Source organism: Palaemon carinicauda, unplaced genomic scaffold (assembly GCF_036898095.1).
Source record: "Palaemon carinicauda isolate YSFRI2023 unplaced genomic scaffold, ASM3689809v2 scaffold4, whole genome shotgun sequence".
In the NCBI taxonomy this organism is placed as follows: Eukaryota; Metazoa; Arthropoda; class Malacostraca; order Decapoda; family Palaemonidae; genus Palaemon; species Palaemon carinicauda.
This window is the reverse complement of record NW_027171650.1, coordinates 715,001-739,000: the sequence shown is the minus strand read 5'-3', so window position 1 is coordinate 739,000 and position 24,000 is coordinate 715,001. Positions and strand designations below refer to the sequence as shown.

General features: G+C 34.1%; 1 protein-coding gene across 1 annotated transcript; it reads left to right on the top strand.

Moving 5' to 3' along the window:
* The first annotated feature begins 4,889 nt into the window (after positions 1-4,889).
* Positions 4,890-17,192, top strand: LOC137636821 (ELKS/Rab6-interacting/CAST family member 1-like). Its single transcript, XM_068369177.1, has 5 exons — positions 4,890-7,236; positions 8,050-8,621; positions 9,219-9,577; positions 14,119-14,181; positions 16,334-17,192. The coding sequence occupies exons 1-5, from the start codon at positions 4,890-4,892 to the stop codon at positions 17,190-17,192; spliced, it is 4,200 nt and encodes a 1,399-aa protein (XP_068225278.1).
* Positions 17,193-24,000: the final 6,808 nt, after the last annotated feature.

The following is a 24,000-nucleotide window of genomic DNA, read 5'->3' as shown; positions in this document are numbered from 1 at the left end:
AGTAGAGACGTGGCTATCCGAGAGCTCTGACTGTGCAATTGATATATTTTTTTTTTTTATCTTTTATTATGAAAATACAATTACATTTTCTTAACATACATATTTTTTTTCTTCTATAAAGAAATATTCCTTAACAAATTATATTTTACATTTTGTATGTACATTATAACATCTATTATAATATGATAAAATTACATTTTTATTTTATTATTTTTCTAAATATGTTTTTAAGTTAGAAACATATTGATTTGTGAAAATATTTTTAACATGGTTCTTATATCCAATAATATTTACATTAAATGTATTTAAGTTTATTCTTTATGCACTTAATAATTTGCTGTTCAGCACTTATTCCCAATTGTCTTGCCATCCAGACACTTGAAATAAAATCTGCTATTATTACCATTGCTGTATTTTCATCTCTTTTTGAGTTAGCTTCAAAATCTAGTTTTATAATCCTTAACCTGTTATTAGTTTTCAATTTGCAACATTTTAGGGGGATATAAGCAGGCCAACATATATAAGGATAACTTTGGTGGAAGAATTAAAGTTTTTTTTTTATAATGAAATGTTAAACATAGAGTTATTAAGCATTTTACATTTGTCTGTAATATTATGAAGGTCATCACATTTTATCTAATAGGTGCTAATTTTCGGTATGTTATTTGTCGTGTTTATCGCTCCACTGGTGCTAATGCTGTTGTTTTTAATGAAATGTTTTTTAGTAAAGTGATCAGTAAATTCCCCGTCCATGATAAGATTATGGTAACTGGTGATTTTAATTTGAATCTCTTCAATCCACTAAAATTGACCTACATTGATGTGTTTGTGAATAGTATGCTGGGTCATGGATATTTTCCTGTCATTACATTGATTGAGTGTTATGATTCTGCTTTCCCAATAAAAAGAAAGAGAGTAAGCAGGAGTCTAGTTAGTTCTCCGTGGGTAACACCTGAGCTAAAGAGGTGTATACGGCGTGTGGGTTGGTTCATAAGCGACAGTTTAATATGTACAAAATTTACCGACTTGGGTTACAAATAAAATCAAGATGAGGTACTGTATGAGTAAGTTTGAGATTTGTAAGGGGGATATCATTAAGACCTGGTATAACATCAATACCCTGCTTGGGCATGGTGTAAAGGAATCTGTACGGGTGATGATGACAGAGGATGGGACAGTTATTGAGGGTCCACAAATAGCAGATTCTTTCAATCATTTTTTCATGGATATTGTTTCACGTCTTACTGGGAATCTGCCCCATGATATAAATCTTACATATTTTGATAATATTTGTCGATTTGACCACACAATCTTCTTGGCTCCAACAGACGAGGGAGAGGTCTGTTCAATATTGCGATCAATGCCGGATAAGGGAAACAGTCTAAAGGATATTAAGCCCAGTTTACTCCTATTAGTTCGTGATAATGTTGGACCTATCATTGCGCACTTATGTAATATGAGCATTTCTCAAGGCTTGTACCCTGATGTCCTAAAGGTTGGTCGGGTTATCCCAGTGTTTAAGTCAGGTGATGTAACAAAAATTAGTAACTATAGACCCATTACGACACCAACTACTATAAATAAAATTTTTGAACTCCTAACTCATTCAAGGATGGTCAAATTCATTGATCGTTTTAATGTACTTTCGAACCTTCAGTTCGGTTTTAGAAAAGCATGTAGCGCTACTACTGCCATTTTTAAGGTTGTAAGTGATATTTTACCCTCTTTTAACCACAAGTCATACATGATAGCACTTTTTGGGATCTAAAGAAGGCTTTCGATACTGTGGATAGGAATGCCCTTCTTCATAAGTTATCAATTAGAGGATTTAGAGGTGCTGTTAACTCCTTCCTCTTGTCATACTTGAGTAACCGAAGGCAGTATGTTTGTATTGATGGCCATGTGTCTGATACTGGACCTATAAATTTTGGGATATCATAGGGTTCGGTTTTAGGACTCCTTCTATTCAATGTTTTTATTAACAATATAGTAGATGTAAGGATTTCAAAGAAGGTTCTATTTGCAGATGATGCGTTTTTGTATATCAGAGAAAAATCACTTCAATTGTGCATTAGCAAAATAAATATATTGATTGCTGAACTCACAAATTGGCTCCAGAATAATAGACTAATTCCTAACGTTGAAAAAACTAATGTTGTTCACACCAAGGCATGTTGAAAGCTTGCCAGACATGTATTTTAACGGAGCTAAGCTTGAGTGGGTCTCCAGTATCAGGTACTTAGGCATCATTATTGACAATAAGTTAAGTTTTACTCTGCAATCAGCTGAAGTTTTTAGAAAATTAAGCAAAATTCAAGTCATTTTTTATCCACTTTCCTCACTTGTGCCTCAGTCTGCTCTTATGACCATGTATTACTCCTTGGTGTACCCTATAATAATACAAAATGTTATCATTTGGGGTGGCGTTCCTGAGATAAACCTCCATAACATTAAAACCTCTCTCAATAAAATACTAAGCAACATTCTAAAGGTTAAGCACGACGAGAATAATGTACCTTTGATGAGAACTAGTGACATGTACAAAAGGTTAAATTTAATGAAATTTGATAATGTATACAAATATTTCCTTTTGAAGTTTATTCACGATGTTTTATATAGAAAGTCTGACGTTTTCAGTGAGTATTATGCCCCACTGTTGCCTTCACACTCGTACGGTACTCGGGGCGTGAGGATCAATCTCCCGGCAGTAAGGGTGGAGGTGGAGAAGCAGTCTGCTTTGGTTCAGACGTGCAGACTGTTAAACGAAATACCTCATGGTCTTTTAAAGCCTCAGGCTGTTGTAACTTTGAAGAGGAAATACAAACATATGGTAGCTTCTCAATATTAAGTTTCCTTTAATAATTTTTATCTATCATTTTCGTATATTTTTAGTAAATGAATTTGCAGTAATCGCTAAGTGTAAAAAATTTATGTAGGTGATTGTATTTATGGTAGTGATGTTTTATATTCCAGATTCTCTATTACTTTAAGTTTTATATTTTAGATTCTTTATCTCTTTCAGTGAACCTTTTCTTTGGTGTTGAAAAACCATGATTGAAGTAAGGTTTATTTTCAATTTATTCTAAACAGAGTTTACTGGCTTATTGTACATATATCATTTATTGAATTTAAAAATAATTGTATTATCAATGTATTATTTATCGTATTTTAAAATATTTACTCTGTCAAATGTGTTTGCCATAGCAGGACTTAGTTCCTTTATTGGCTCCTTATATGTAATTCATATGTAAGAATGAATAGTTTAAAAGTTTAAAAAGTCTATTATTATCATTAATAATTACTATTTTCATTATTATTAATTATCATTAATAATTACTATTTTTATTATTATTAATTATCATTATTAGCTATTGATATTATTAATATTATTATCTAGTATTATTATTACTATTATTATTATTGTTATTACATACATATACGAAGGCACTTCTCCTAATTATTATTATTATTATTATTATTATTATTATTAATCATCATCATCATCATCATCATTATTATTATTATTATTATTATTATTATTATCATTATTATTTATTATTATTTATTATCGTTATTATTATTATTATTATTATTATTATTATTATTATTATTATTATTATTATTATCATTATTATTTATCATTATTTATTATCGTTATTATTATTATTATTATTATTATTAATAATTATTAATTATTAATGATTATTATTATTATTAATTAATATTATTATTCATTATTGTTATTATTATCATTATTATTATTATTAATATTATTATTATTAACATTATCATTATTATTATCATTATTAATTATTAATTATTAATTCTTATTATTATTATTTATTATTATTAATTATTATTATCATTAATTATTATTATTATTATTATCATTATTATTATCATTAATTATATCGTACGTCTGGTAGCGTTGAATGGCAGCAACGTCAGCTTGCCTGAGTTGCACATATTCGGCAATGAAATTTCATTACACTCTCTCTCTCTCTCTCTCTCTCTCTCTCTCTCTCTCTCTCTCTCTCTCTCTCTCTCTCTCTCTCTCTCCGATCATTAGATTAAGAAAGAATTCCTACTAATGGAGTCAAAATGAAAGAAAAATAAAGGAATGGAAATCTTGGAAGAGAACAAATCGTTTCGGCGTAAAATTCCTCCTGTTTTCCGCCTTCGAAGATTTCTATCAACCAGAGACATTTGAGATTGCCTCTCTCTCTCTCTCTCTCTCTCTCTCTCTCTCTCTCTCTCTCTCTCTCTCTCTTCTCTCTCTCCGGTCATCAGGAGAGGAAAGAATTCTCACAAATGGAGTCAAAATGAACGAAGAATAAAGGAATCGGAATCTTGGAAGAGAACAAAATCGTCTTCAGCCTAAGATTTCCCCCCTTTTTCCGCCTTTGAAGACACTGAATATTTCGATCGACCAGAGAAACTTTGGATTCCTTATTCTTTGAATATTTCCATAATTGTTAACAAGAATGCAAAGAAAATTTATAAGGAACAAGAACATTACATTCTCGGAGTGAACGCAGACGAAAGACGAAAGAAGGAGACTTCCAGAATGGACTCCAGAGGGTTAGATTTTCCTCAGAGGCTGAAGCGAAATGTTACGATTCATACTGAAAGAAAACTTTCATAAATCTTTCCTTTTGTTTTCGTCGTTCTTTTTTTAATTCCTTTCTGCAGTTTTTATCTTGTGGATATTCTCTCTCTCTCTCTCTCTCTCTCTCTCTCTCTCTCTCTCTCTCTCTCTCTCTCTCCTAACCTGAAGACATATTGACTCTGGCACTCAGTCTGAAGGCAAAAAAGTATTTGCTGAAGCTCGATTCGCTGTTTTTTTATATTTAATGCTAGTTGGGGTGCCAAGATCGTTAATATTAATTATGGCTATAAGATCTTATAGTTTTGTAAATAATTTGTTATTGTTGGCTGCTACAAAGGAATCAGGCAGCTTTATCTGTTATGATAAATCTATTGAAGAGAACTCAGTAGTAGGACTATTGAAAATGAAACATCTCGGGAAAAGGATGATCGACAAATCGATCGAGCCCGTAGAAATCTGCCCTAAGACAAAGCTTAGGGTTTATTCACTCGAGGACTTGTTGCCCTTCGTAGGCAGGGTAATAAAACGGGGTGAATTCGGAGACGTCTATGAACTTGTAGGCAAATATTCGGATTTCTGCCTCAAAGAGAATAGGATATGCCTAGACGTCGAGGTTGAGAATCTCCTTCGATTCCAGCATCTTGCGGTTCTCAAAGTCATGGGACTCGTGAAGGAATGGGAGGTGATCATCGTGTCACGTCACCAAATGACCCTGTGGGACTGGGCAAGGATCGTGCGACCGACCAAGGAGCAGGTCGTTCGTGTCTTGATAGCACTGGTTGGAATTCTGCAGGATTTCCACGCCGAAGGCTACCGCCACAATTACGTCCACCCGGAAAACGTTATGATCGATTTAGCTACCGGAGGACGAGCTCCAAAGGTAAGTGTGATGGACTTTGATCTCATGAGGGAGATCGGTGCCAACCCTTTCCTAAGACCCATAGTTCAGACCAGCCAGAGTTCGGGTGCGAACACCAAATACTGTAAGTGTTTTGCGTCCAAGATCCTTGCGGGGGAGGGAGGCACCCCACAGACAGATGCCCTAAGCATGGCTCTCACCATCGGGTTTTTAGTTTCTAATGGGGTGCTTACGGTGAGATCCCCCTTCAGGAAACTCCTGGAATGGTTTGCAGGTTGCTATGGAAACGAAAGCGGTTGCTCCATGGACACTCTGCTCTTCGGGTTAAACAAGGAATTTGACAATTACTCCATCAGCGAAATGGAAGAGTGGGTGGAGTGGGTGGCAGATCAGAAAGAAATATCGTCACTGGAAAATTCCACCTCAAATGGCAATGATGATGAAGAGGAGGGGAGAAAGGATTGCCAGCAAAATGACCTCGTAAAGGAGGTTTATGCTTACCAACAAAAGCTCGGGGAAATAAATGACAAAATGTCAAATCTAGACCACGACCTTCTTCAGAGGGACCAAGAGCTGGCGTCTTTCAGGCAAAAAGCTGACCAAGACAAACGCAAGAACGATGAACTGGGGAACAAGAAACTATCCCCGGAGAGGACATTTCAGGAAGTCCAGGAAGAAAACGATTCTCTGAGGAAGGAAGTAAGTAGACTAAGGGAGTCTCAACTACAGAGAGAAGAAGATAAGCTCAGCACACAGGGTTTCGAAGATAAACAAAAAGCTGATCTTGAAGGAAAACCTCAGGACGAGAAAAAGCATCTTAGGAGGGAAGCAAAAGAAGGGGCCTTAATAAGGATTAGACAAATTGCACAGGATGAAATCTCACAAGAAAAAAGAGACAAAGTGTATGTTCCTGTTGAACTAAGGGAAGAGGCTCTGAAAGAGGAGAAAACAGAAAAGAAACAGAAGGTTAACATTGAAGAAATAGAGGAAGGAATCGTAAAGAGGCGTATCGAATATTTTGAAAATATACAAGAAAACATAAAGGAGGAAGGCGAACTTCGTGGACAATCTCCAGACTTTAGAGAAAATCTTAATAGGAATGCCAAGAATATTGCTTTGGCAAGGATAACACAAATAATAGAAAAGGAATTATCAGAACAAAATGAAAACGTCTGGAAAAGTGACAACATTGAAAAGGAACTTAAAGACTACCAAGAAGCAAATAGCCTAAGAACAGATGGAGATTCTGCTAGTAAAGGTGATGATTATGCAGAAACCAGGATGGTAAATGTAATGGGAGAGAAACAAAAAGCTGTTCTTGAAGGAAAACCTCAGGACGAGAGAAAGTATCTTAGGAGGGAAGCAAAAGAAGTGGCCTTGATAAGGATTAGACAAATTGCACAGGATGAAATCTCACAAGAAAAAAGTGACAAAAGGGAAGAGGCTTTGAAAGAGGAGAAAACAGGAAAGAAACAGAAGGTTAACTTGGAGGAAATAGAGGAAGGAATCGTAAAGAGGCGCATCGAATATTTTGAAAATATCATACGAAAAAACATAAAGGAAGAAGGCGAACTTCATGGACAATATCCAGACATTAGAGAAAATCTTAATAGGAAGGCCGAGAATAATGCTTTGGCAAGGATAACACGAATAATACAAGAGGAATTATTAGAACAAAATGAAAATGTCTGGAAAAGTGAGAACACTGAAAAGGAATTTAAAGACTGCCAAGAAGCAAATAGCCTAAGAACAGATGGAGATTCTGCCAGTAAAGAGGGACAAATAGCTATTCTCAAAGAAAACATGGAATGTCTAGAGATACAAAATATGGAAACATATGCTGTAGCACAAAGAGTTGAAGAAGAGAAAGAAAAGCTTAAAGAAGAGTTAATGAGAGAGGAGAGACTAAGAAAAGAAAAAGAGGGACAATTAGCTATTCTCAAAGAAAACATGGAATGTCTAGAGATACAAAATATGGAAACATATGCTGTAGCACAAAGAGTTGAAGAAGAGAAAGAAAAGCTTAAAAAAGAGTTAATGAGAGAGGAGAGACTAAGAAAAGAAAAAGAGGGACAATTAGCTATTCTCAAAGAAAACATGGAATGTCTAGAGATACAAAATATGGAAACATATGCTGTAGCACAAAGAGTTGAAGAAGAGAAAGAAAAGCTTAAAGAAGAGTTAATGAGAGAGGAGAGACTAAGAAAAGAAAAAGAGGGACAATTAGCTATTCTCAAAGAAAACATGGAATATCTAGAGATACAAAATATGGAAACATATGCTGTAGCACAAAGAGTTGAAGAAGAGAAAGAAAAGCTTAAAGAAGAGTTAATGAGAGAGGAGAGACTAAGAAAAGAAAAAGAGGGACAATTAGCTATTCTCAAAGAAAACATGGAATATCTAGAGATACAAAATATGGAAACATATGCTGTAGCACAAAGAGTTGAAGAAGAGAAAGAAAAGCTTAAAGAAGAGTTAATGAGAGAGGAGAGACTAAGAAAAGAAAAAGAGGGACAATTAGCTATTCTCAAAGAAAACATGGAATGTCTAGAGATACAAAATATGGAAACATATGCTGTAGCACAAAGAGTTGAAGAAGAGAAAGAAAAGCTTAAAAAAGAGTTAATGGAGGAGGAGACACTAAGAAAAGAAAAAGAGGGACAATTAGCTATTCTCAAAGAAAACATGGAAAGTCTGCAGATACAAAATTTGCAGGAGGTAGAAACAATCAAAAGAGAAATAGAAAATCGGCTAAATCTCGTGACGGAAGAAGCAAAAATTCTTAAGCACGAAAAAGAGGAGATGGAAATTAAGATAGATCGGCTTGAAATATTGGCAATGGAAATTGATGATATAGTGAAACGTCAAAAGAGAGAACTTCTAAGGAATGAAGAAGAGAAAGAAAAGCTTAAAAAAGAGTTAATGGAGGAGGAGAGACTAAGAAAAGAAAAAGAGGGACAATTAGCTATTCTCAAAGAAAGCATGGAAAGTCTGCAGATACAAAATTTGCAGGAGGTAGAAACAATCAAAAGAGAAATAGAAAATCGGTTAAATCTCGTGACGGAAGAAGCAAAAATTCTTAAGCACGAAAAAGAGGAGATGGAAATTAAGATAGATCGGCTTGAAATATTGGCAATTGAAATTGATGATATAGTGAAACGTCAAAAGAGAGAACTTCTAAGGAATGAAAAAGAGAAAGAAAAGCTTAAAGAAGAGTTAATGAGAGAGGAAAGACTCAGAAAAGAAAAAGAGGGACAAATAGCTATTCTCAAAGAAAACATGGAATGTCTAGAGATACAAAATATGGAAACATATGCTGTAGCACAAAGAGTTGAAGAAGAGAAAGAAAAGCTTAAAGAAGAGTTAATGAGAGAGGAGAGACTAAGAAAAGAAAAAGAGGGACAATTAGCTATTCTCAAAGAAAACATGGAATGTCTAGAGATACAAAATATGGAAACATATGCTGTAGCACAAAGAGTTCAAGAAGAGAAAGAAAAGCTTAAAGAAGAGTTAATGAGAGAGGAGAGACTAAGAAAAGAAAAAGAGGGACAATTAGCTATTCTCAAAGAAAACATGGAATATCTAGAGATACAAAATATGGAAACATATGCTGAAGCACAAAGAGTTGAAGAAGAGAAAGAAAAGCTTAAAGAAGAGTTAATGGAGGAGGAGAGACTAAGAAAAGAAAAAGAGGGACAATTAGCTATTCTCAAAGAAAACATGGAAAGTCTGCAGATACAAAATTTGCAGGAGGTAGAAACAATCAAAAGAGAAAGAGAAAATCGGCTAAATCTCGTGACGGAAGAAGCAAAAATTCTTAAGCACGAAAAAGAGGAGATGGAAATTAAGATAGATCGGCTTGAAATATTGGCAATGGAAATTGATGATATAGTGAAACGTCAAAAGAGAGAACTTCTAAGGAGAGAGGAAGAGAGCAAAAGGCTTGATAAAGAGCTAATAGAGGAAAGAAGAATAAGAAAAGAGACAGAAAGTGAAGTACATGGTCTGAAGAAGGAAATAGAAAGTCTAAAGCAGAGACTTTTGGCAAAGACTGGACAGATTGGTGATACTCATAAGGTAGTTATGGAATTAGAGGATTTGATGAATCGGTTGGAAGAGGAAGTCAATAGCGACGACTAAGAAGTGAAAGGAAAAACTAGAAAAAAATAAAAGAAAATATAAAAAGAAAATTTGAAAAACAAAAATCAAAAAGAAATATAGAAACTAAAGAAATCCCCCAAAAATATAAAAACAAAAAACATAAAAAAAAATTAAAAATTCCAAGAGGAGAAGAAGAAGAAGAAGAAGAAGAAAAAGAAGAAGAAGAAGAAGAAGATGGCAGCAGGGAAAAAACAAGATGGCGTCTGTTCCCAATCTATTCTAGATACCTAAAGGATATTCTACAAGATGGACTCAGCAGATGGAAGAAGTCTGACTTGTTCTAGTATGCTTCGTTCCTTGATAAAGATTCACCTGTACTGTTTCTTTATCAGGTGAACAAATGCAGAACAAACAAGTCTAACTTTGACTATTATGCTGTGCACTCTGAACAATATTCTCTGAAGGTAGATAGAAAAAGACTATATACCAAAGAAGAAATTATATATAGAAACTAAAATATCCAAAAAGAGAAGATGGCAGCAGGGAAAAAACAAGATGGCGTCTGTTCCCAATCTATTCTAGATACCTAAAGGATATTCTACAAGATGGACTCAGCAGATGGAAGAAGTCTGACTTGTTCTAGTATGCTTTGTTCCTTGATAAAGATTCACTTGTACTGCTTCTTTTTCAGGTGAACAAATGTAGAACAAACAAGTCTGACTTCTTCTATTATGCTGTGCTCTATGAACAAGATTCCCTGAAGGTACATAGAAATAGAAAATATATATAAAAAATATGTATATAAAAACTAAAAAATCCCCCCCACAAGAATATGGCACCAGAAAAAACAAGATGGCGTCTGTTCCCAGTCTATTCTAGATACCCAAGGGGTATTCTACAAAATGGACTCAGCAGATGGAAGAAGTCTGACTTGTTCTAGTATGCTTTGTTCCTTGATAAAGATTCACTTGTACTGTTTCTTTGTCAGGTGAACAAATGTAGAACAAACAAGTCTGACTTCTTCTATTATGCTGTGCTCTATGAACAAGATTCCCTGAAGGTACATAGAAATAGAAAATATATATAAAATATATATATATATATATATATATATATATATATATATATATATATATATACATATATAAACTGAAAAATCCCCCCAAAAAGAATATGGCACCAGAAAAAACAAGATGGCGTCTGTTGCCAGTCTATTCCAGATACCCAAGGGGTATTCTACAAGATGGACTCAGCAGATGGAAGAAGTCTGACTTGTTCTAGTATGCTTTGTTCCTTGATAAAGATTCTCCTGTACTGTTTCTTTGTCAGGTGAACAAATGTAGAACAAACAAGTCTGACTTCTTCTATTATGCTGTGCTCTATGAACAAGATTCCCTGAAGGTACATAGAAATAGAAAAAAATATATAATATATATATATATATATATATATATATATATATATATGTATATATATATATATATATATATATATATATATATATATATATATATATAAACTGAAAAATCCCACAAAAAAGAATATGGCACCAGAAAAAACAAGATGGCGTCTGTTGCCAGTCTATTCCAGATACCCAAGGGGTATTCTACAAGATGGACTCAGCAGATGGAAGAAGTCTGACTTGTTCTAGTATGCTTTGTTCCTTGATAAAGATTCACCTGTACTGTTTCTTTGTCAGGTGAACAAATGTAGAACAAACAAGTCTGACTTCTTCTATTATGCTGTGCTCTATGAACAAGATTCCCTGAAGGTACATAGAAATAGAAAAAAATATATAATATATATATATATATATATATATATATATATATATATATATATATATATATATATATATATATATACATATATATATATATATATAAACTGAAAAATCCCCCCAAAAAGAATATGGCACCAGAAAAAACAAGATGGCGTCTGTTGCCAATCTATTCCAGATACCCAAGGGGTATTCTACAAGATGGACTCGGCAGATGGAAGAAGTCTGACTTGTTCTAGTATGCTTTGTTCCTTGATAAAGATTCACCTGTACTGTTTCTTTGTCAGGTGAACAAATGTAGAACAAACAAGTCTGACTTCTTCTATTATGCTGTGCTCTATGAACAAGATTCCCTGAAGGTACATAGAAATAGAAAATATATATACAAAATATATATATATATATATATATATATATATACATATATAAACTGAAAAATCCCCCCAAAAAGAATATGGCACCAGAAAAAACAAGATGGCGTCTGTTGCCAGTCTATTCCAGATACCCAAGGGGTATTCTACAAGATGGACTCAGCAGATGGAAGAAGTCTGACTTGTTCTAGTATGCTTTGTTCCTTGATAAAGATTCACCTGTACTGTTTCTTTGTCAGGTGAACAAATGTAGAACAAACAAGTCTGACTTCTTCTATTATGCTGTGCTCTATGAACAAGATTCCCTGAAGGTACATAGAAATAGAAAAAAATATATAATATATATATATATATATATATATATATATATATATATATATATATATATATATATATATATATATACATATATATATATATATATAAACTGAAAAATCCCCCCAAAAAGAATATGGCACCAGAAAAAACAAGATGGCGTCTGTTGCCAATCTATTCCAGATACCCAAGGGGTATTCTACAAGATGGACTCGGCAGATGGAAGAAGTCTGACTTGTTCTAGTATGCTTTGTTCCTTGATAAAGATTCACCTGTACTGTTTCTTTGTCAGGTGAACAAATGTAGAACAAACAAGTCTGACTTCTTCTATTATGCTGTGCTCTATGAACAAGATTCCCTGAAGGTACATAGAAATAGAAAATATATATACAAAATATATATATATATATATATATATATATACATATATAAACTGAAAAATCCCCCCAAAAAGAATATGGCACCAGAAAAAACAAGATGGCGTCTGTTGCCAGTCTATTCCAGATACCCAAGGGGTATTCTACAAGATGGACTCAGCAGATGGAAGAAGTCTGACTTGTTCTAGTATGCTTTGTTCCTTGATAAAGATTCACCTGTACTGTTTCTTTGTCAGGTGAACAAATGTAGAACAAACAAGTCTGACTTCTTCTATTATGCTGTGCTCTATGAACAAGATTCCCTGAAGGTACATAGAAATAGAAAAAAATATATAATATATATATATATATATATATATATATATATATATATATACATATATATATATATATATATATATATATATATGTATATATATATATATATATATATATATAAACTGAAAAATCCTCCAAAAAAGAATATGGCACCAGAAAAAACAAGATGGCGTCTGTTGCCAGTCTATTCCAGATACCCAAGGGGTATTCTACAAGATGGACTCGGCAGATGGAAGAAGTCTGACTTGTTCTAGTATGCTTTGTTCCTTGATAAAGATTCACCTGTACTGTTTCTTTGTCAGGTGAACAAATGTAGAACAAACAAGTCTGACTTCTTCTATTATGCTGTGCTCTATGAACAAGATTCCCTGAAGGTCATAGAAATAGAAAAAAATATATAATATATATATATATATATATATATATATATATATATATATATATATATATACATATATATATATATATATATATATATATATATAAACTGAAAAATCCTCCAAAAAAGAATATGGCACCAGAAAAAACAAGATGGCGTCTGTTGCCAGTCTATTCCAGATACCCAAGGGGTATTCTACAAGATGGACTCAGCAGATGGAAGAAGTCTGACTTGTTCCAGTATGCTTTGTTCCTTGATTAATTATTCTTGAGAGAACTTTGGTCAAACTCACGAGAGCGTAATGAGAGAATTTAAATGAGTTATGAGTAGAGTGTTGTTCTTTCGTAGGTTAGTATCATCTAAAATTCTTAAACTTCTCTCTCTCTCTCTCTCTCTCTCTCTCTCTCTCTCTCTCTCTCTCTCCTCTCTCTCTCTCTCTCTCTCTCTCTCGACATAACCATTTATTTTCCTAATTGAAGCTCCTCTTCAAGGTCTGAAAGCAACTGTTGCATGGTTGGTTAAAAAGTTTGGATAAAGTTTTCTTGAGTTAAATATCCGTTAATGTTATAGATGGTTCTGCAGATGGGATTAACAGGAAGTCAAACGCTTTTCGTAGAGGGTTTGGTTTTAACGGCTAACTTAAACATAAATTTAAAAAACGAGACAAAATCAGATTATGTCCTGTGTGATATTTTCCCGTCAGATTTTGAACAATGAGGGAATAGTCTCAGGTACACGAATTAGTTAAAATTATGTTCTTAGATGCGGTTAAAATGTTCATCTTATGTTGTGTGTGGGATGTTGTAATTTTGACACATGAAGATGTAAAGTGACAGAGCCTATGAAAGCATTGCAAATGAGAAGGAATATCTATATCTAGTTTGGTATTCTTATGTATACAAACGTGATTCATGATAATGGTGAAACACTTATGACAAAATCTGACAGGACAAAGTCTCACGGACAAAATCACGTAGGACAGAATCTGACTGGACAAATCTGACTGAAGAAAATCACATAAGAATCAATGTCAAATAGACAGCAAATCAAATATAAGACTTTATGAGCTAAAGTGAGCTTCATTTTAATAATTGTCCCCCTCCCCCACCATCTCAAAAAAATTAAAGGTTTCCCCTGATCCAAACAGATTTTCATTACCTCAGAAAAAATCCGGCAATAGGTCCTCTTGGTGGAAAATGGTCTGGGTTCCTTTGGGAGGTACCAAAGGAGGGCTGTCGGAGGTACCAAAAAACCAGTGATTCCTCTGGAATCGCCAGAGATGCTTCCAGCATTCATCTTCATTCAACTTAATAGTGAAAAAAAGACAGAAGTTCCTTCTCCTGCCTTCCATAATCCCTTGAAGACACAGGATCCATGGAAACTGAATAGGCTACACTATTCGGCGTTGGTGTAGGCAAAGAGAAAGAACCGTAACCAGAGAGAAGGATCCAATATAGTACTGTCTGGCCAGTCAAACGACCCCATAACTCTATGGCGGTAGTATATATATATGCTTATATATATATATATATATATATATATATATATATATGTATATATATATATAAATATATATATTTATATACAGTATATATATATATAAATATATATATATATATATATATATATATATATATATATACATATACATATATACATATATATATATATATATATATATATATATATCCATATATATATATATATATATATATATATATATATATATATGTATCTCTCTCTCTCTCTCTCTCTCTCTCTCTCTCTCTCTCTCTCTCTCTCTCTCTCTCCTCTCTCTCTCTCTCTCTCTCTCTCTCTCTCTATATATATATATATAATATATATATATGTATCTCTCTATCTCTCTCTCTCTCTCTCTCTCTCTCTCTCTCTCTCTCTCTCTCTCTCTCTCTCTCTCTCCTCTCTCTCTCTCTCTCTATATATATATATATATATATATATACATATATATATATATATATATATATATATATACAAATATGTATGTTTATATATATCAATCTCTATCTATCTATCTATCTATCTATCTATCTATCTATCTATCTATATATATATATATATATATATATATATATATATATAATATATATGTGTGTGTGTGTGGGGGGGGAGTGTGTGTGTGCGTATTTTGGAGGCATTGTAATCCCCTTTCCGTTGCAGTTCCTTTATAATTTCCACAAATTTCTACTACTATTTATCTCAAAATTTTCAACCTCATTCCATTCATTTGTTAATTTCTTTTTACATTTGTTTTATGACTTTTCATATTTTTATTCTTAAATCTTCAGCTTTTCCCTGTGGATAACTTCACATATATTGATTTTTTTTTTTCATAGTGATTTTCATTTGCCTATATTCCAAGCTCGGTCTCATTTGTTTATTCATTCCTTTTCTCACCTTTATTACACGTAAATCTTTATATTCAGTTTTCTGTCTTTACATTTCTAAATCTATGCAAATCAAAAACCGGAGCCACTCAGATTAGATCCAAAACAGGTCTCCAACCGAAAAGAAGATCAGATCTTGTCTCTCCAGCACTTGAAAAGAAGAGATGGGAGACTTCGTTCTATATCTGAATATGGTACATCTCCTGAGTTTAACTTGTCCTAGAATTATATCAAAGCTCTCATAATGATATGATTTTCTTAAATAATGAAAATATTCAAATGAATCAAATTCAAAATTAATGGCTGATTGCAAATATCAGTATTACATACAAAATTAATGCAATAATTTATTAAAACTTACATAATAATTTCTAATTTTTTATCTGCAAAATATATATCCAAAGATACCCTGCAATTTCCTTCTAGTCATATCACCAGACTCAGCCGCCACTCGTGCTGACTTCAACACCTAACGCCTTGCAAAGTTGCAACACCTCTCGCTCGTGGGGCCACTCTAAGTAAAATCCTCATTGCGATTCCCATAGAGTTTCGCCACCATGTCTGTGTTCCACCTCTGAGAATGGGCATGCTCTTTATGCTACCAGCGAACGTCATTACAACCAACTCTACCAACACCTCACCTGTGACTGCGACTGATGTGAAGCATACCAGTGGCGGAGAATCCAACTCATCACGTCGGCAGGCCTCCGCACCAGCGATGTTGAGGACAAGACCATAGCAACACATCACATCTGTTGCAGCTGTATAGGGTGCAAGACTCCATCCAATAAGATCGTGAAACACTTCCGATCTAAGACAGCTACTCGGGAGGAGGCTGCCCCCTCCCCCTCCCAAACGTAAGAAGAGTCCAGATCGCCCTTCTCCAGCTCCTGTAGAGACCCCACCATCACCCTTAGTGACACCAAGTACTAAGAGCTATGCCTCGTCCTTGTCTGCCACTTCAATACCCAGACAGACAGCCACCATTGCAGCCCCTACTTCTACTCCAGCACCTGTGTCCTCCAATGCCATGGAGGTTACTGAGCCTCAAGGGCAACACCCCATAGACTGCAATTGTGTGGATTGTCTTCAGCGCCTTCTGCAGGAAGCGACCGCTGTCGCTGCCAGCATTCCAGCTTCTCAGCCTGAACCCAGGAGACTTCTCCCAAAGTTCAGGCTTTCCAACACCAACAGCTCCACATCCTATGCCGCAGTTGCTGCCATTGCTGCAAAACCTGGCATGCAGCTCTCAGCTAGACCAAACCGAAGAGGTGATCTAATCATCATCCCCAAGGACTTGGAAACCGCCACATTGCTGCAACAGGAACAAGACCTCACTCTGCTTGAACTTGCCTTGGTTCAGAAGAAGGCAGTCATCACCAGATTCCCGACAACTATACCGATCTCCATCGTTACTTCCTACAGTAATATTGACAAGGCAATACGCTGCAGGAATAAAGGTCCAGTGCCTTCATCGCTGGATCTTGAAGTCTGGGGGACGTTCCCAGTGGAAGAATACACCCCAGAGCCTCTTCGATGCTACCGCTGCCAGCATTATGGACACCATAAAGAAGAGTGCCAAGGACCCATCATCTGTGGAGTTTGTAGGAAACGCCACAACACTGAAGTCTGTCCACAAGCCCATAAGGATGGAAGAGAGACACACCCCAAGTGACCCAATTGTTCCAGACCTCATCACGCCCGGAACAAGCGTTGCCCAGAGAGACTCAGGAGGATAGCTGCGATGAAGAGCACTATCCCTCCAAAACAGCCAACACCAGCTAAGATGTCACACCACAAGGACCAGCAACCTCCTAGCCAGAGAAGACAGCGCCAGCCTACCACTGTTCCTGTGCCTGCAACTGCCACCCAACTGCAAGCAGTAACACCTCCTCACCCTACAACCCCACCTCCTCCTCAACCTACATCCTTGACTCGACAAACTGAGTATCTAACCTTAGAAGACCTTATACCTATCGCCTTCAAAATCCTAACCAGAGTCCTCTCCTTATCCTCGACCCCCACCTTCCTGCAACTCCTGCAACATTTCCACGTTCCAACCACCGAGCAGGGATAAGCACTTTGCTTAAACCTACTCCTTTTTTCTCTGACTAAAGAAAAAAAACTTCTCTCCTCTCCCAGTCTCTCCTACTTACTGGGACTTGCTGCTATAACACTTATTCTCTGACTAAAACTTTTCTCTTCGTGGACCTAAAAAGGTGTCTCCTTTTTCGGGTTGCTTCCCTCCCTTGTTAAATGCTTAAATCCTCTTTTCAAGTAATCTCAACCTCCACGTTTAAAGTTAACTCTCCTTTAAAATCAATCCCTACTTTTTAATGCTGCAGTTTGGCCTCCTTTGGGGGACCACATCTTTACAGAATGATATTCTCCTACGGGCTGTCCAAAGACAAGAGCCAGTGTCATGCTGCAGGCATGGCAATCTATTGGAATGGAATGGAATCTAGTCATATGATTTCCTCGCTGGACTATTCTCGATGCTCTTTCCCGGCCACCATCTAGTTGATCTTCCAGATTCTGACGTTATACTTACAATGGAATGTGTGAAAGAGGGAATGCTCATTTAAATATACAAACTGATGCAAAGTTATTCTCGGCCTCGTCTTGGCAAGATGTTTAGTCTTAATGATTACAGAAAAAAAATATGGTAATGAATAAAATAGAAAAAAAGATATTAAAATGATAACGAAGAACACAGAAAGAATCTTAGTAAAAAAAAAAAAAAAAAAAAAAAAAAAAAAAAAAAAAAAAAAAAAAAAAAAAAAACTAATTATACAATGATGGATGGTTGGCTTTTTGTGGATCTTCGACTGGGGGTGAAGGGTCGGGTGGAAGAGGATAGGATGTGAATGCTGTGGAATGTTCTACGACAAGATGTGTCTCTTTATAGACGCCAACATCACAGACGAAATTATATATAAAAAAAAAATCAATGGCTTTGCACTAATTGTGTATGAAGACAAGTCAAATTAGACATGATGAATATGTCAAAAAGGGAGTATTGAAATACCTGTACTAATAGTATGGCACCCCAACAAACCTATATGTCAAGAGGTAATACGCATGAAAATAGGTAAAAAAAAAAAAAAAAAAAACTATTGCAAGAGGTAAGGTACCTTGAAATAAAGGTCTAAGAAAATGAAATTCCCAAAGTATGGCACCTGAAAAAAGAGGTAAAACACCTCTAGTGCTAAAAGTATGGCAATTCGAAATAGAGGTAAAAATATCTAATGCTAAAAGTATTACACCTCAAAAAAGGGTCAAAGAACACCATATGCTTGAAGTATGGGTCCTCAAAATAGAGGTCAAAGAATATCTAATGATAGTAGTAAGGCTCCTAAAAACAGAGATCATAAAACACCCAATGTTACAAGTATGGCACTTCAAAACAGAGGTCATAGAACATCTAATGCTAAAATTATGGCACCCTAAAATAGAGGTCTAAACATATCTAATGATGGAAGTATGACACATCAAAACAAAGGTCATAAAACATCAAAGGCTACAGGTTTGGCACTTTGAAACAAGAGGTAAAAACAACATCTAATGCTAGAAGTACGGCATCTCAAAACAGAGGCCAAATAACATCTTATGCTAGAGCCATGGCAGCTCAAAAAAGAAAACAGAGAACATTCAATGCACCAAGTATAGTACCTCAAAACTGTGGTCATAGAATATCTACTCCTAGAAGTATCGTACCTCAAAGAGAGGCCAAAGAACATCTATTGCTAGAAATATGGCACCTCAAAACAAAAGGTAAAGGAACACCTAATCCTAGGAGTATGGCACCTCAATACAGAGGTCAAAGAATATCTAATGCTTGAAGAACTGACTGTCAAAACCGAACTCATAGAACATATAATACTACATGTATAGATTCTCATAACACCGATTAGAACATTTAACTATTGGCTGCTATACTGATCTTCACCGACAGAAAATTCAGATGATACCAAATAATAATAATAATATCATATTATAATAATATTATAACATAATATTATTATATCATAATAGTAATAGTCTTTAATAATATCAATTATGAGATTATTAGTATAATATTATTATCATAATATTATAATAATATTATAATGATAATATAATAATAATACTCTAATATTGTAAAAATGATATTTTCATAATATAATAATAATAATAATAATGTTATAATAACATTATAATAATGATATTATTTTAATATTATTATAATAACATCAAAATAATAATAATAATAATAATAATAATAATAATAATAATAATAATAATAATAATAATAATGTTATAATAACATTATAATAATGATATTATTTTAATATTATTATAATAACATCAAAATAATAATAATAATAATAATAATAATAATAATAATAATAATAATAATAATGTGTAATCTTTCTCAAAAAGGATGTTTAGGTTTTCAAAACTACAACAAGAGCTTTTCAGCACGCACAATACTCTCTCTCTCTCTCTCTCTCTCTCTCTCTCTCTCTCTCTCTCTCTCTCTCTCTCTCTCTCTCTCTCTCTCTCTCTCTCTCTCTCTCTTACAGAATCAACTAATGTTATTTGTCTCTATATCGTTTAATCAACAAAAAACTTATAAAATATATAATCAATACATATATCAACTAACTCAATATGAATAAATCACTTAGGCCAAGGGGATCCAACAGGGAAAATGGCCAGTAAGGAAAGGAAACAAGGAAAAATAAAATATTTCAAGAGCAGTGAAATTAAAAAATAAAATTCTGCAACATAAAATCTAGAAAATTTACCAAAAAAAAAAAGACGAAGAGAAATAAGGTAGAATAGTGAGCCCGAGTATACCCTCAAGCAAGAAAACTCTAACTCAAGACAGTGGAAGACCATTATACAGAGGCTAAGGCACTACCCAAGACTAGGGAACAATGTTTTGATTTTGGAGTGTCCTCCAAGGAGAGCTGCTCACTATAACATATATATATATATATATATATATATATATATATATATATATATATATATATATATATATATATATACATAAGTCACTGTCTATATAAGCTTGCCGACCAGGGTTCGATTCCCGGCCGGAGCCAAGCTCTTGTCTTTGTGAGATTTCGCCTGGGTCTGTGATCCCGAGGTTGTTAAGAGAATCCAGACATTAATATATCAAAAATATATATGGCTTATTTGAATATATATATATATATATATATATATAAATTATATACATATATACATATATATACATATATGTATAGAAATGTGTATATATACATATATACACACACACACACACACACACACACACATATATATATATATATATATATATATATATATATATATATATATATATATATATATATATATATATATATATATATATATATATGTGTGTGTGTGTAAAAGATTTGCTGATAGCATTATTTATTCTGGTGATTCTCTACATTTACACAAGTGATTATGATGAGCTCTTATTTCATTGAAGCTAATTCCATCCTCATGCTCACATTAGTCTAACAAATAATACAACACATTTGACCACAGTTTATTTCAACATATAATAGACTTTCAAGTTCCTCTCGCATGATGAAAGCAAGGTTAAACATGATCAAAATAAAAGCAAGTTACAAGAGAACTTTTGGAAAGTGAAGAGAAGTAATTCCAAGACTGAGTGATGTTGCGAAATCCTTCCTTGCATATAGCTGTTGCAATGAATAATACAGAAGGCGGCCATGAACAACCTGAACATAAGGGTAAAACACACCACTGGTCGGTGTAACCGTGTAAATATGTTTATCCTAAATGAGTTCAAGATAGAACGGAAAATAAATTTATATCAAACTTTCTTCAAGACAATAGCCCCCTGTTGCACAATATCTCTACCAGCAATGATAGTATGAATGTTGGTTTACAATAGAAATAAAAGGATGGCTTCAACTCATTTGTCGTACCTTGCGCGTTTTCCGCTCATTTCAAATCAAAAGTTTACAATATCTTAACATTAAATATTATTATGTGAAATTTTTATTATTTAACTCCCAAATTTAAGATTCATTGTTTTCATTGGATTAAATGATATATTTAACAAATTACTTCATATTTTCCCGAAGATCAAATAATTTCTATAATTATATATAACTGATTATATGAGATTCTTTCACCCTGAAATCCCTATGGAAGACGATAAAGAAAACGGAAGATATCGATGGGTTATTTTGAATTTGTGCAAAAGTTCCTCTGAATAAAGTGAGGAGCCACAAGAAAGGAACAGAGGAAATCCCGTGCTTCATACATGTATAGACAGTTAGACACTTTAAATGCGCTAATGAAAGAATAAAATCAGTTGAATAAGAAGAAAGGATGACGATATAAAGAGGGCCAAGAAAGAGTGCCCAAACTAAAAAGAAAGAAAGATTAGACAATGGCTTAGGGAGCGAGTTTGCACAACAAAGAAGAACGGTTTCCTGACCTCGGAAAACGGATTCTAGTAAAGACAAATTCATATTTTTGGACGAATTTTATGCAACCAATAACAAAATGTACATAATAGCTATCATAAAATACCGGTAGGCCTAAGGGGTGAATTTACCAAAGCATACTGATGATGATGATTCTTTGCTATAAATTCATTCGCAATATCGATCAAGTAAAAGCTATCGGGTTTCTAAGCCTACTATGTTTTTACTTACGATTTATTATATCTATAATTTGTTCTTCAGTTACAATTTTATCTTTATAATTTAAAGGCTTTTAAGTTTTTAATTTCGTCAAATTTCTAGTTTGCAAAAGATAATTATCTAATGTTTTAATTGATAATTATGTTACTTCAATGGCGTAGCCAAGGGGGGGGGGGGTAAGAGAAACAATTCCCCCCCTGGGGAAAATCTTGCCCTTCCCAAGAGGGGTCTTCTTGCCCACCCCCTCTCAGAATTTAAAGTTTTCATGTCGTTTAATATCTCTACTGAAATGATTATACACATATATTATGCGATCAAAGTCTATAAGTTATACAGAGCTCTCAACACTGATATCTACACGTGTTATTTAATACACACTAGATGGAGTTAGAAATCGTACAATAATTTACACTTATTTGTTACTAATTAGATAAAAAACAGTAAATTTGGATATGGTCATAGGAAAAAAATACATGTAAAACAGTGCTGCTGAAAAAAATTGTAAAATTGAAACTTGAATCCTATTGCAAATTCTGTGTAAAAAAGTGACAAAATCTGTGCAGTTGCATTGTATTTCAGCTGCTTTGTAAGATGTGTAGGCCTACTGGAACATAGTAATAAATGAGCTGTGCTTTTGCAACTAAATTCAGTATAGTGTTATTACTGGACTATCATCTTGCTGAGTGCATTCAAACTCAAGGTACCACAGAGAAGAATTAAAGTTCAAACTGCATAGTTGGATGTCCAGGGAGGATGCCCCCTACACATGATAAGGGGGGTTGACCATATGATTATCCCCCTCCTCCTAGAAAATCATGAAACTGTAATGAGACTGAACTTAAGTCTTCCAACTGGTACATCTGATTTTCATGTCTTTGTTCAAAATGGCTATTTTGAATGCATCTCAGACAGTCTCAGAACTGCTGGCTTACAGACCCTCTGCCGCAGGGCTTCGGCCCTTTGGGCCTCGCATAGTGCTGCCCCCATCAAATATGTTTATCCAAATGAGTTCAAGGTAGAACGGAAAAAAGATCAATATCAAACTTTCTTCAAGACAATAAAGACTTTTGTCATGCTCAAAGGAATAAAAACTCAAACTCTTTGAATTCCTGATAGGTAGAACTTAAAGGTCCCATAGACGACTAATGCACAATATCTCTATCAGCAATGGGAGACTGAATGTTGGTTTACACCAAAAATAAAAGGCTGATTTGAATCCCTTCGACATAAATTACTAGTTTCCCCGCTCACTACAAGTCAAAATAAGTTTACAATATCTTGACATTAAAAATTATTATGTGAAAGTTTTATTATTCAACTCCCAAATTTAAGATTTACTGTTTTCATTGGATTAAATGATATATTTTACAAATTAATTCATATTTTTCCGAAGATCAAATAATTTCTATAATTATAGATAACTGATTATATAAGAATCTTTCGTCCTAAAATCCCTATTGAGGACGGTAAAGAAAACGGAAGATATCGATGCCTTATTTTGCTTGTGTGCAAAAGTTCTTCTGAATAAAGTGAGGAGCAACAAGAAATGAGCAGAGGAAATCCCAAGTGTTTCAGACATGCATAGACAATTAGACAATTTGAATACGCAAATGAAAGAAGAAAGGATGAGGAAACAAAGAGGGCCAAGGAAGAGTGCCACAACTAGAAAGAAAGATTAGAAAATGCCTTAAGAAGCGAGTTTGGACAACAAAGAACGGTTTCCTGGCCTCAGAAAACGGATTCTAGCAACGACAAATTCATATTTTTTTGACGAATTTTATGCGACCAATAAAGAAATGTACA

Excerpts from the sequence above, each read along its gene's own strand:
- LOC137636821 (XM_068369177.1), top strand. The coding sequence starts at position 4,890 with ATGGCTATAAGATCTTATAGTTTTGTAAATAATTTGTTATTGTTGGCT. Across the intron at positions 8,622-9,218 it reads CAATTGAAATTGATGATATA|GAGGTAGAAACAATCAAAAG; the intron begins GTGAAACGTCAA and ends CAAAATTTGCAG. Across the intron at positions 9,578-14,118 it reads TTAGAGGATTTGATGAATCG|AAAATCACATAAGAATCAAT; the intron begins GTTGGAAGAGGA and ends ATCTGACTGAAG.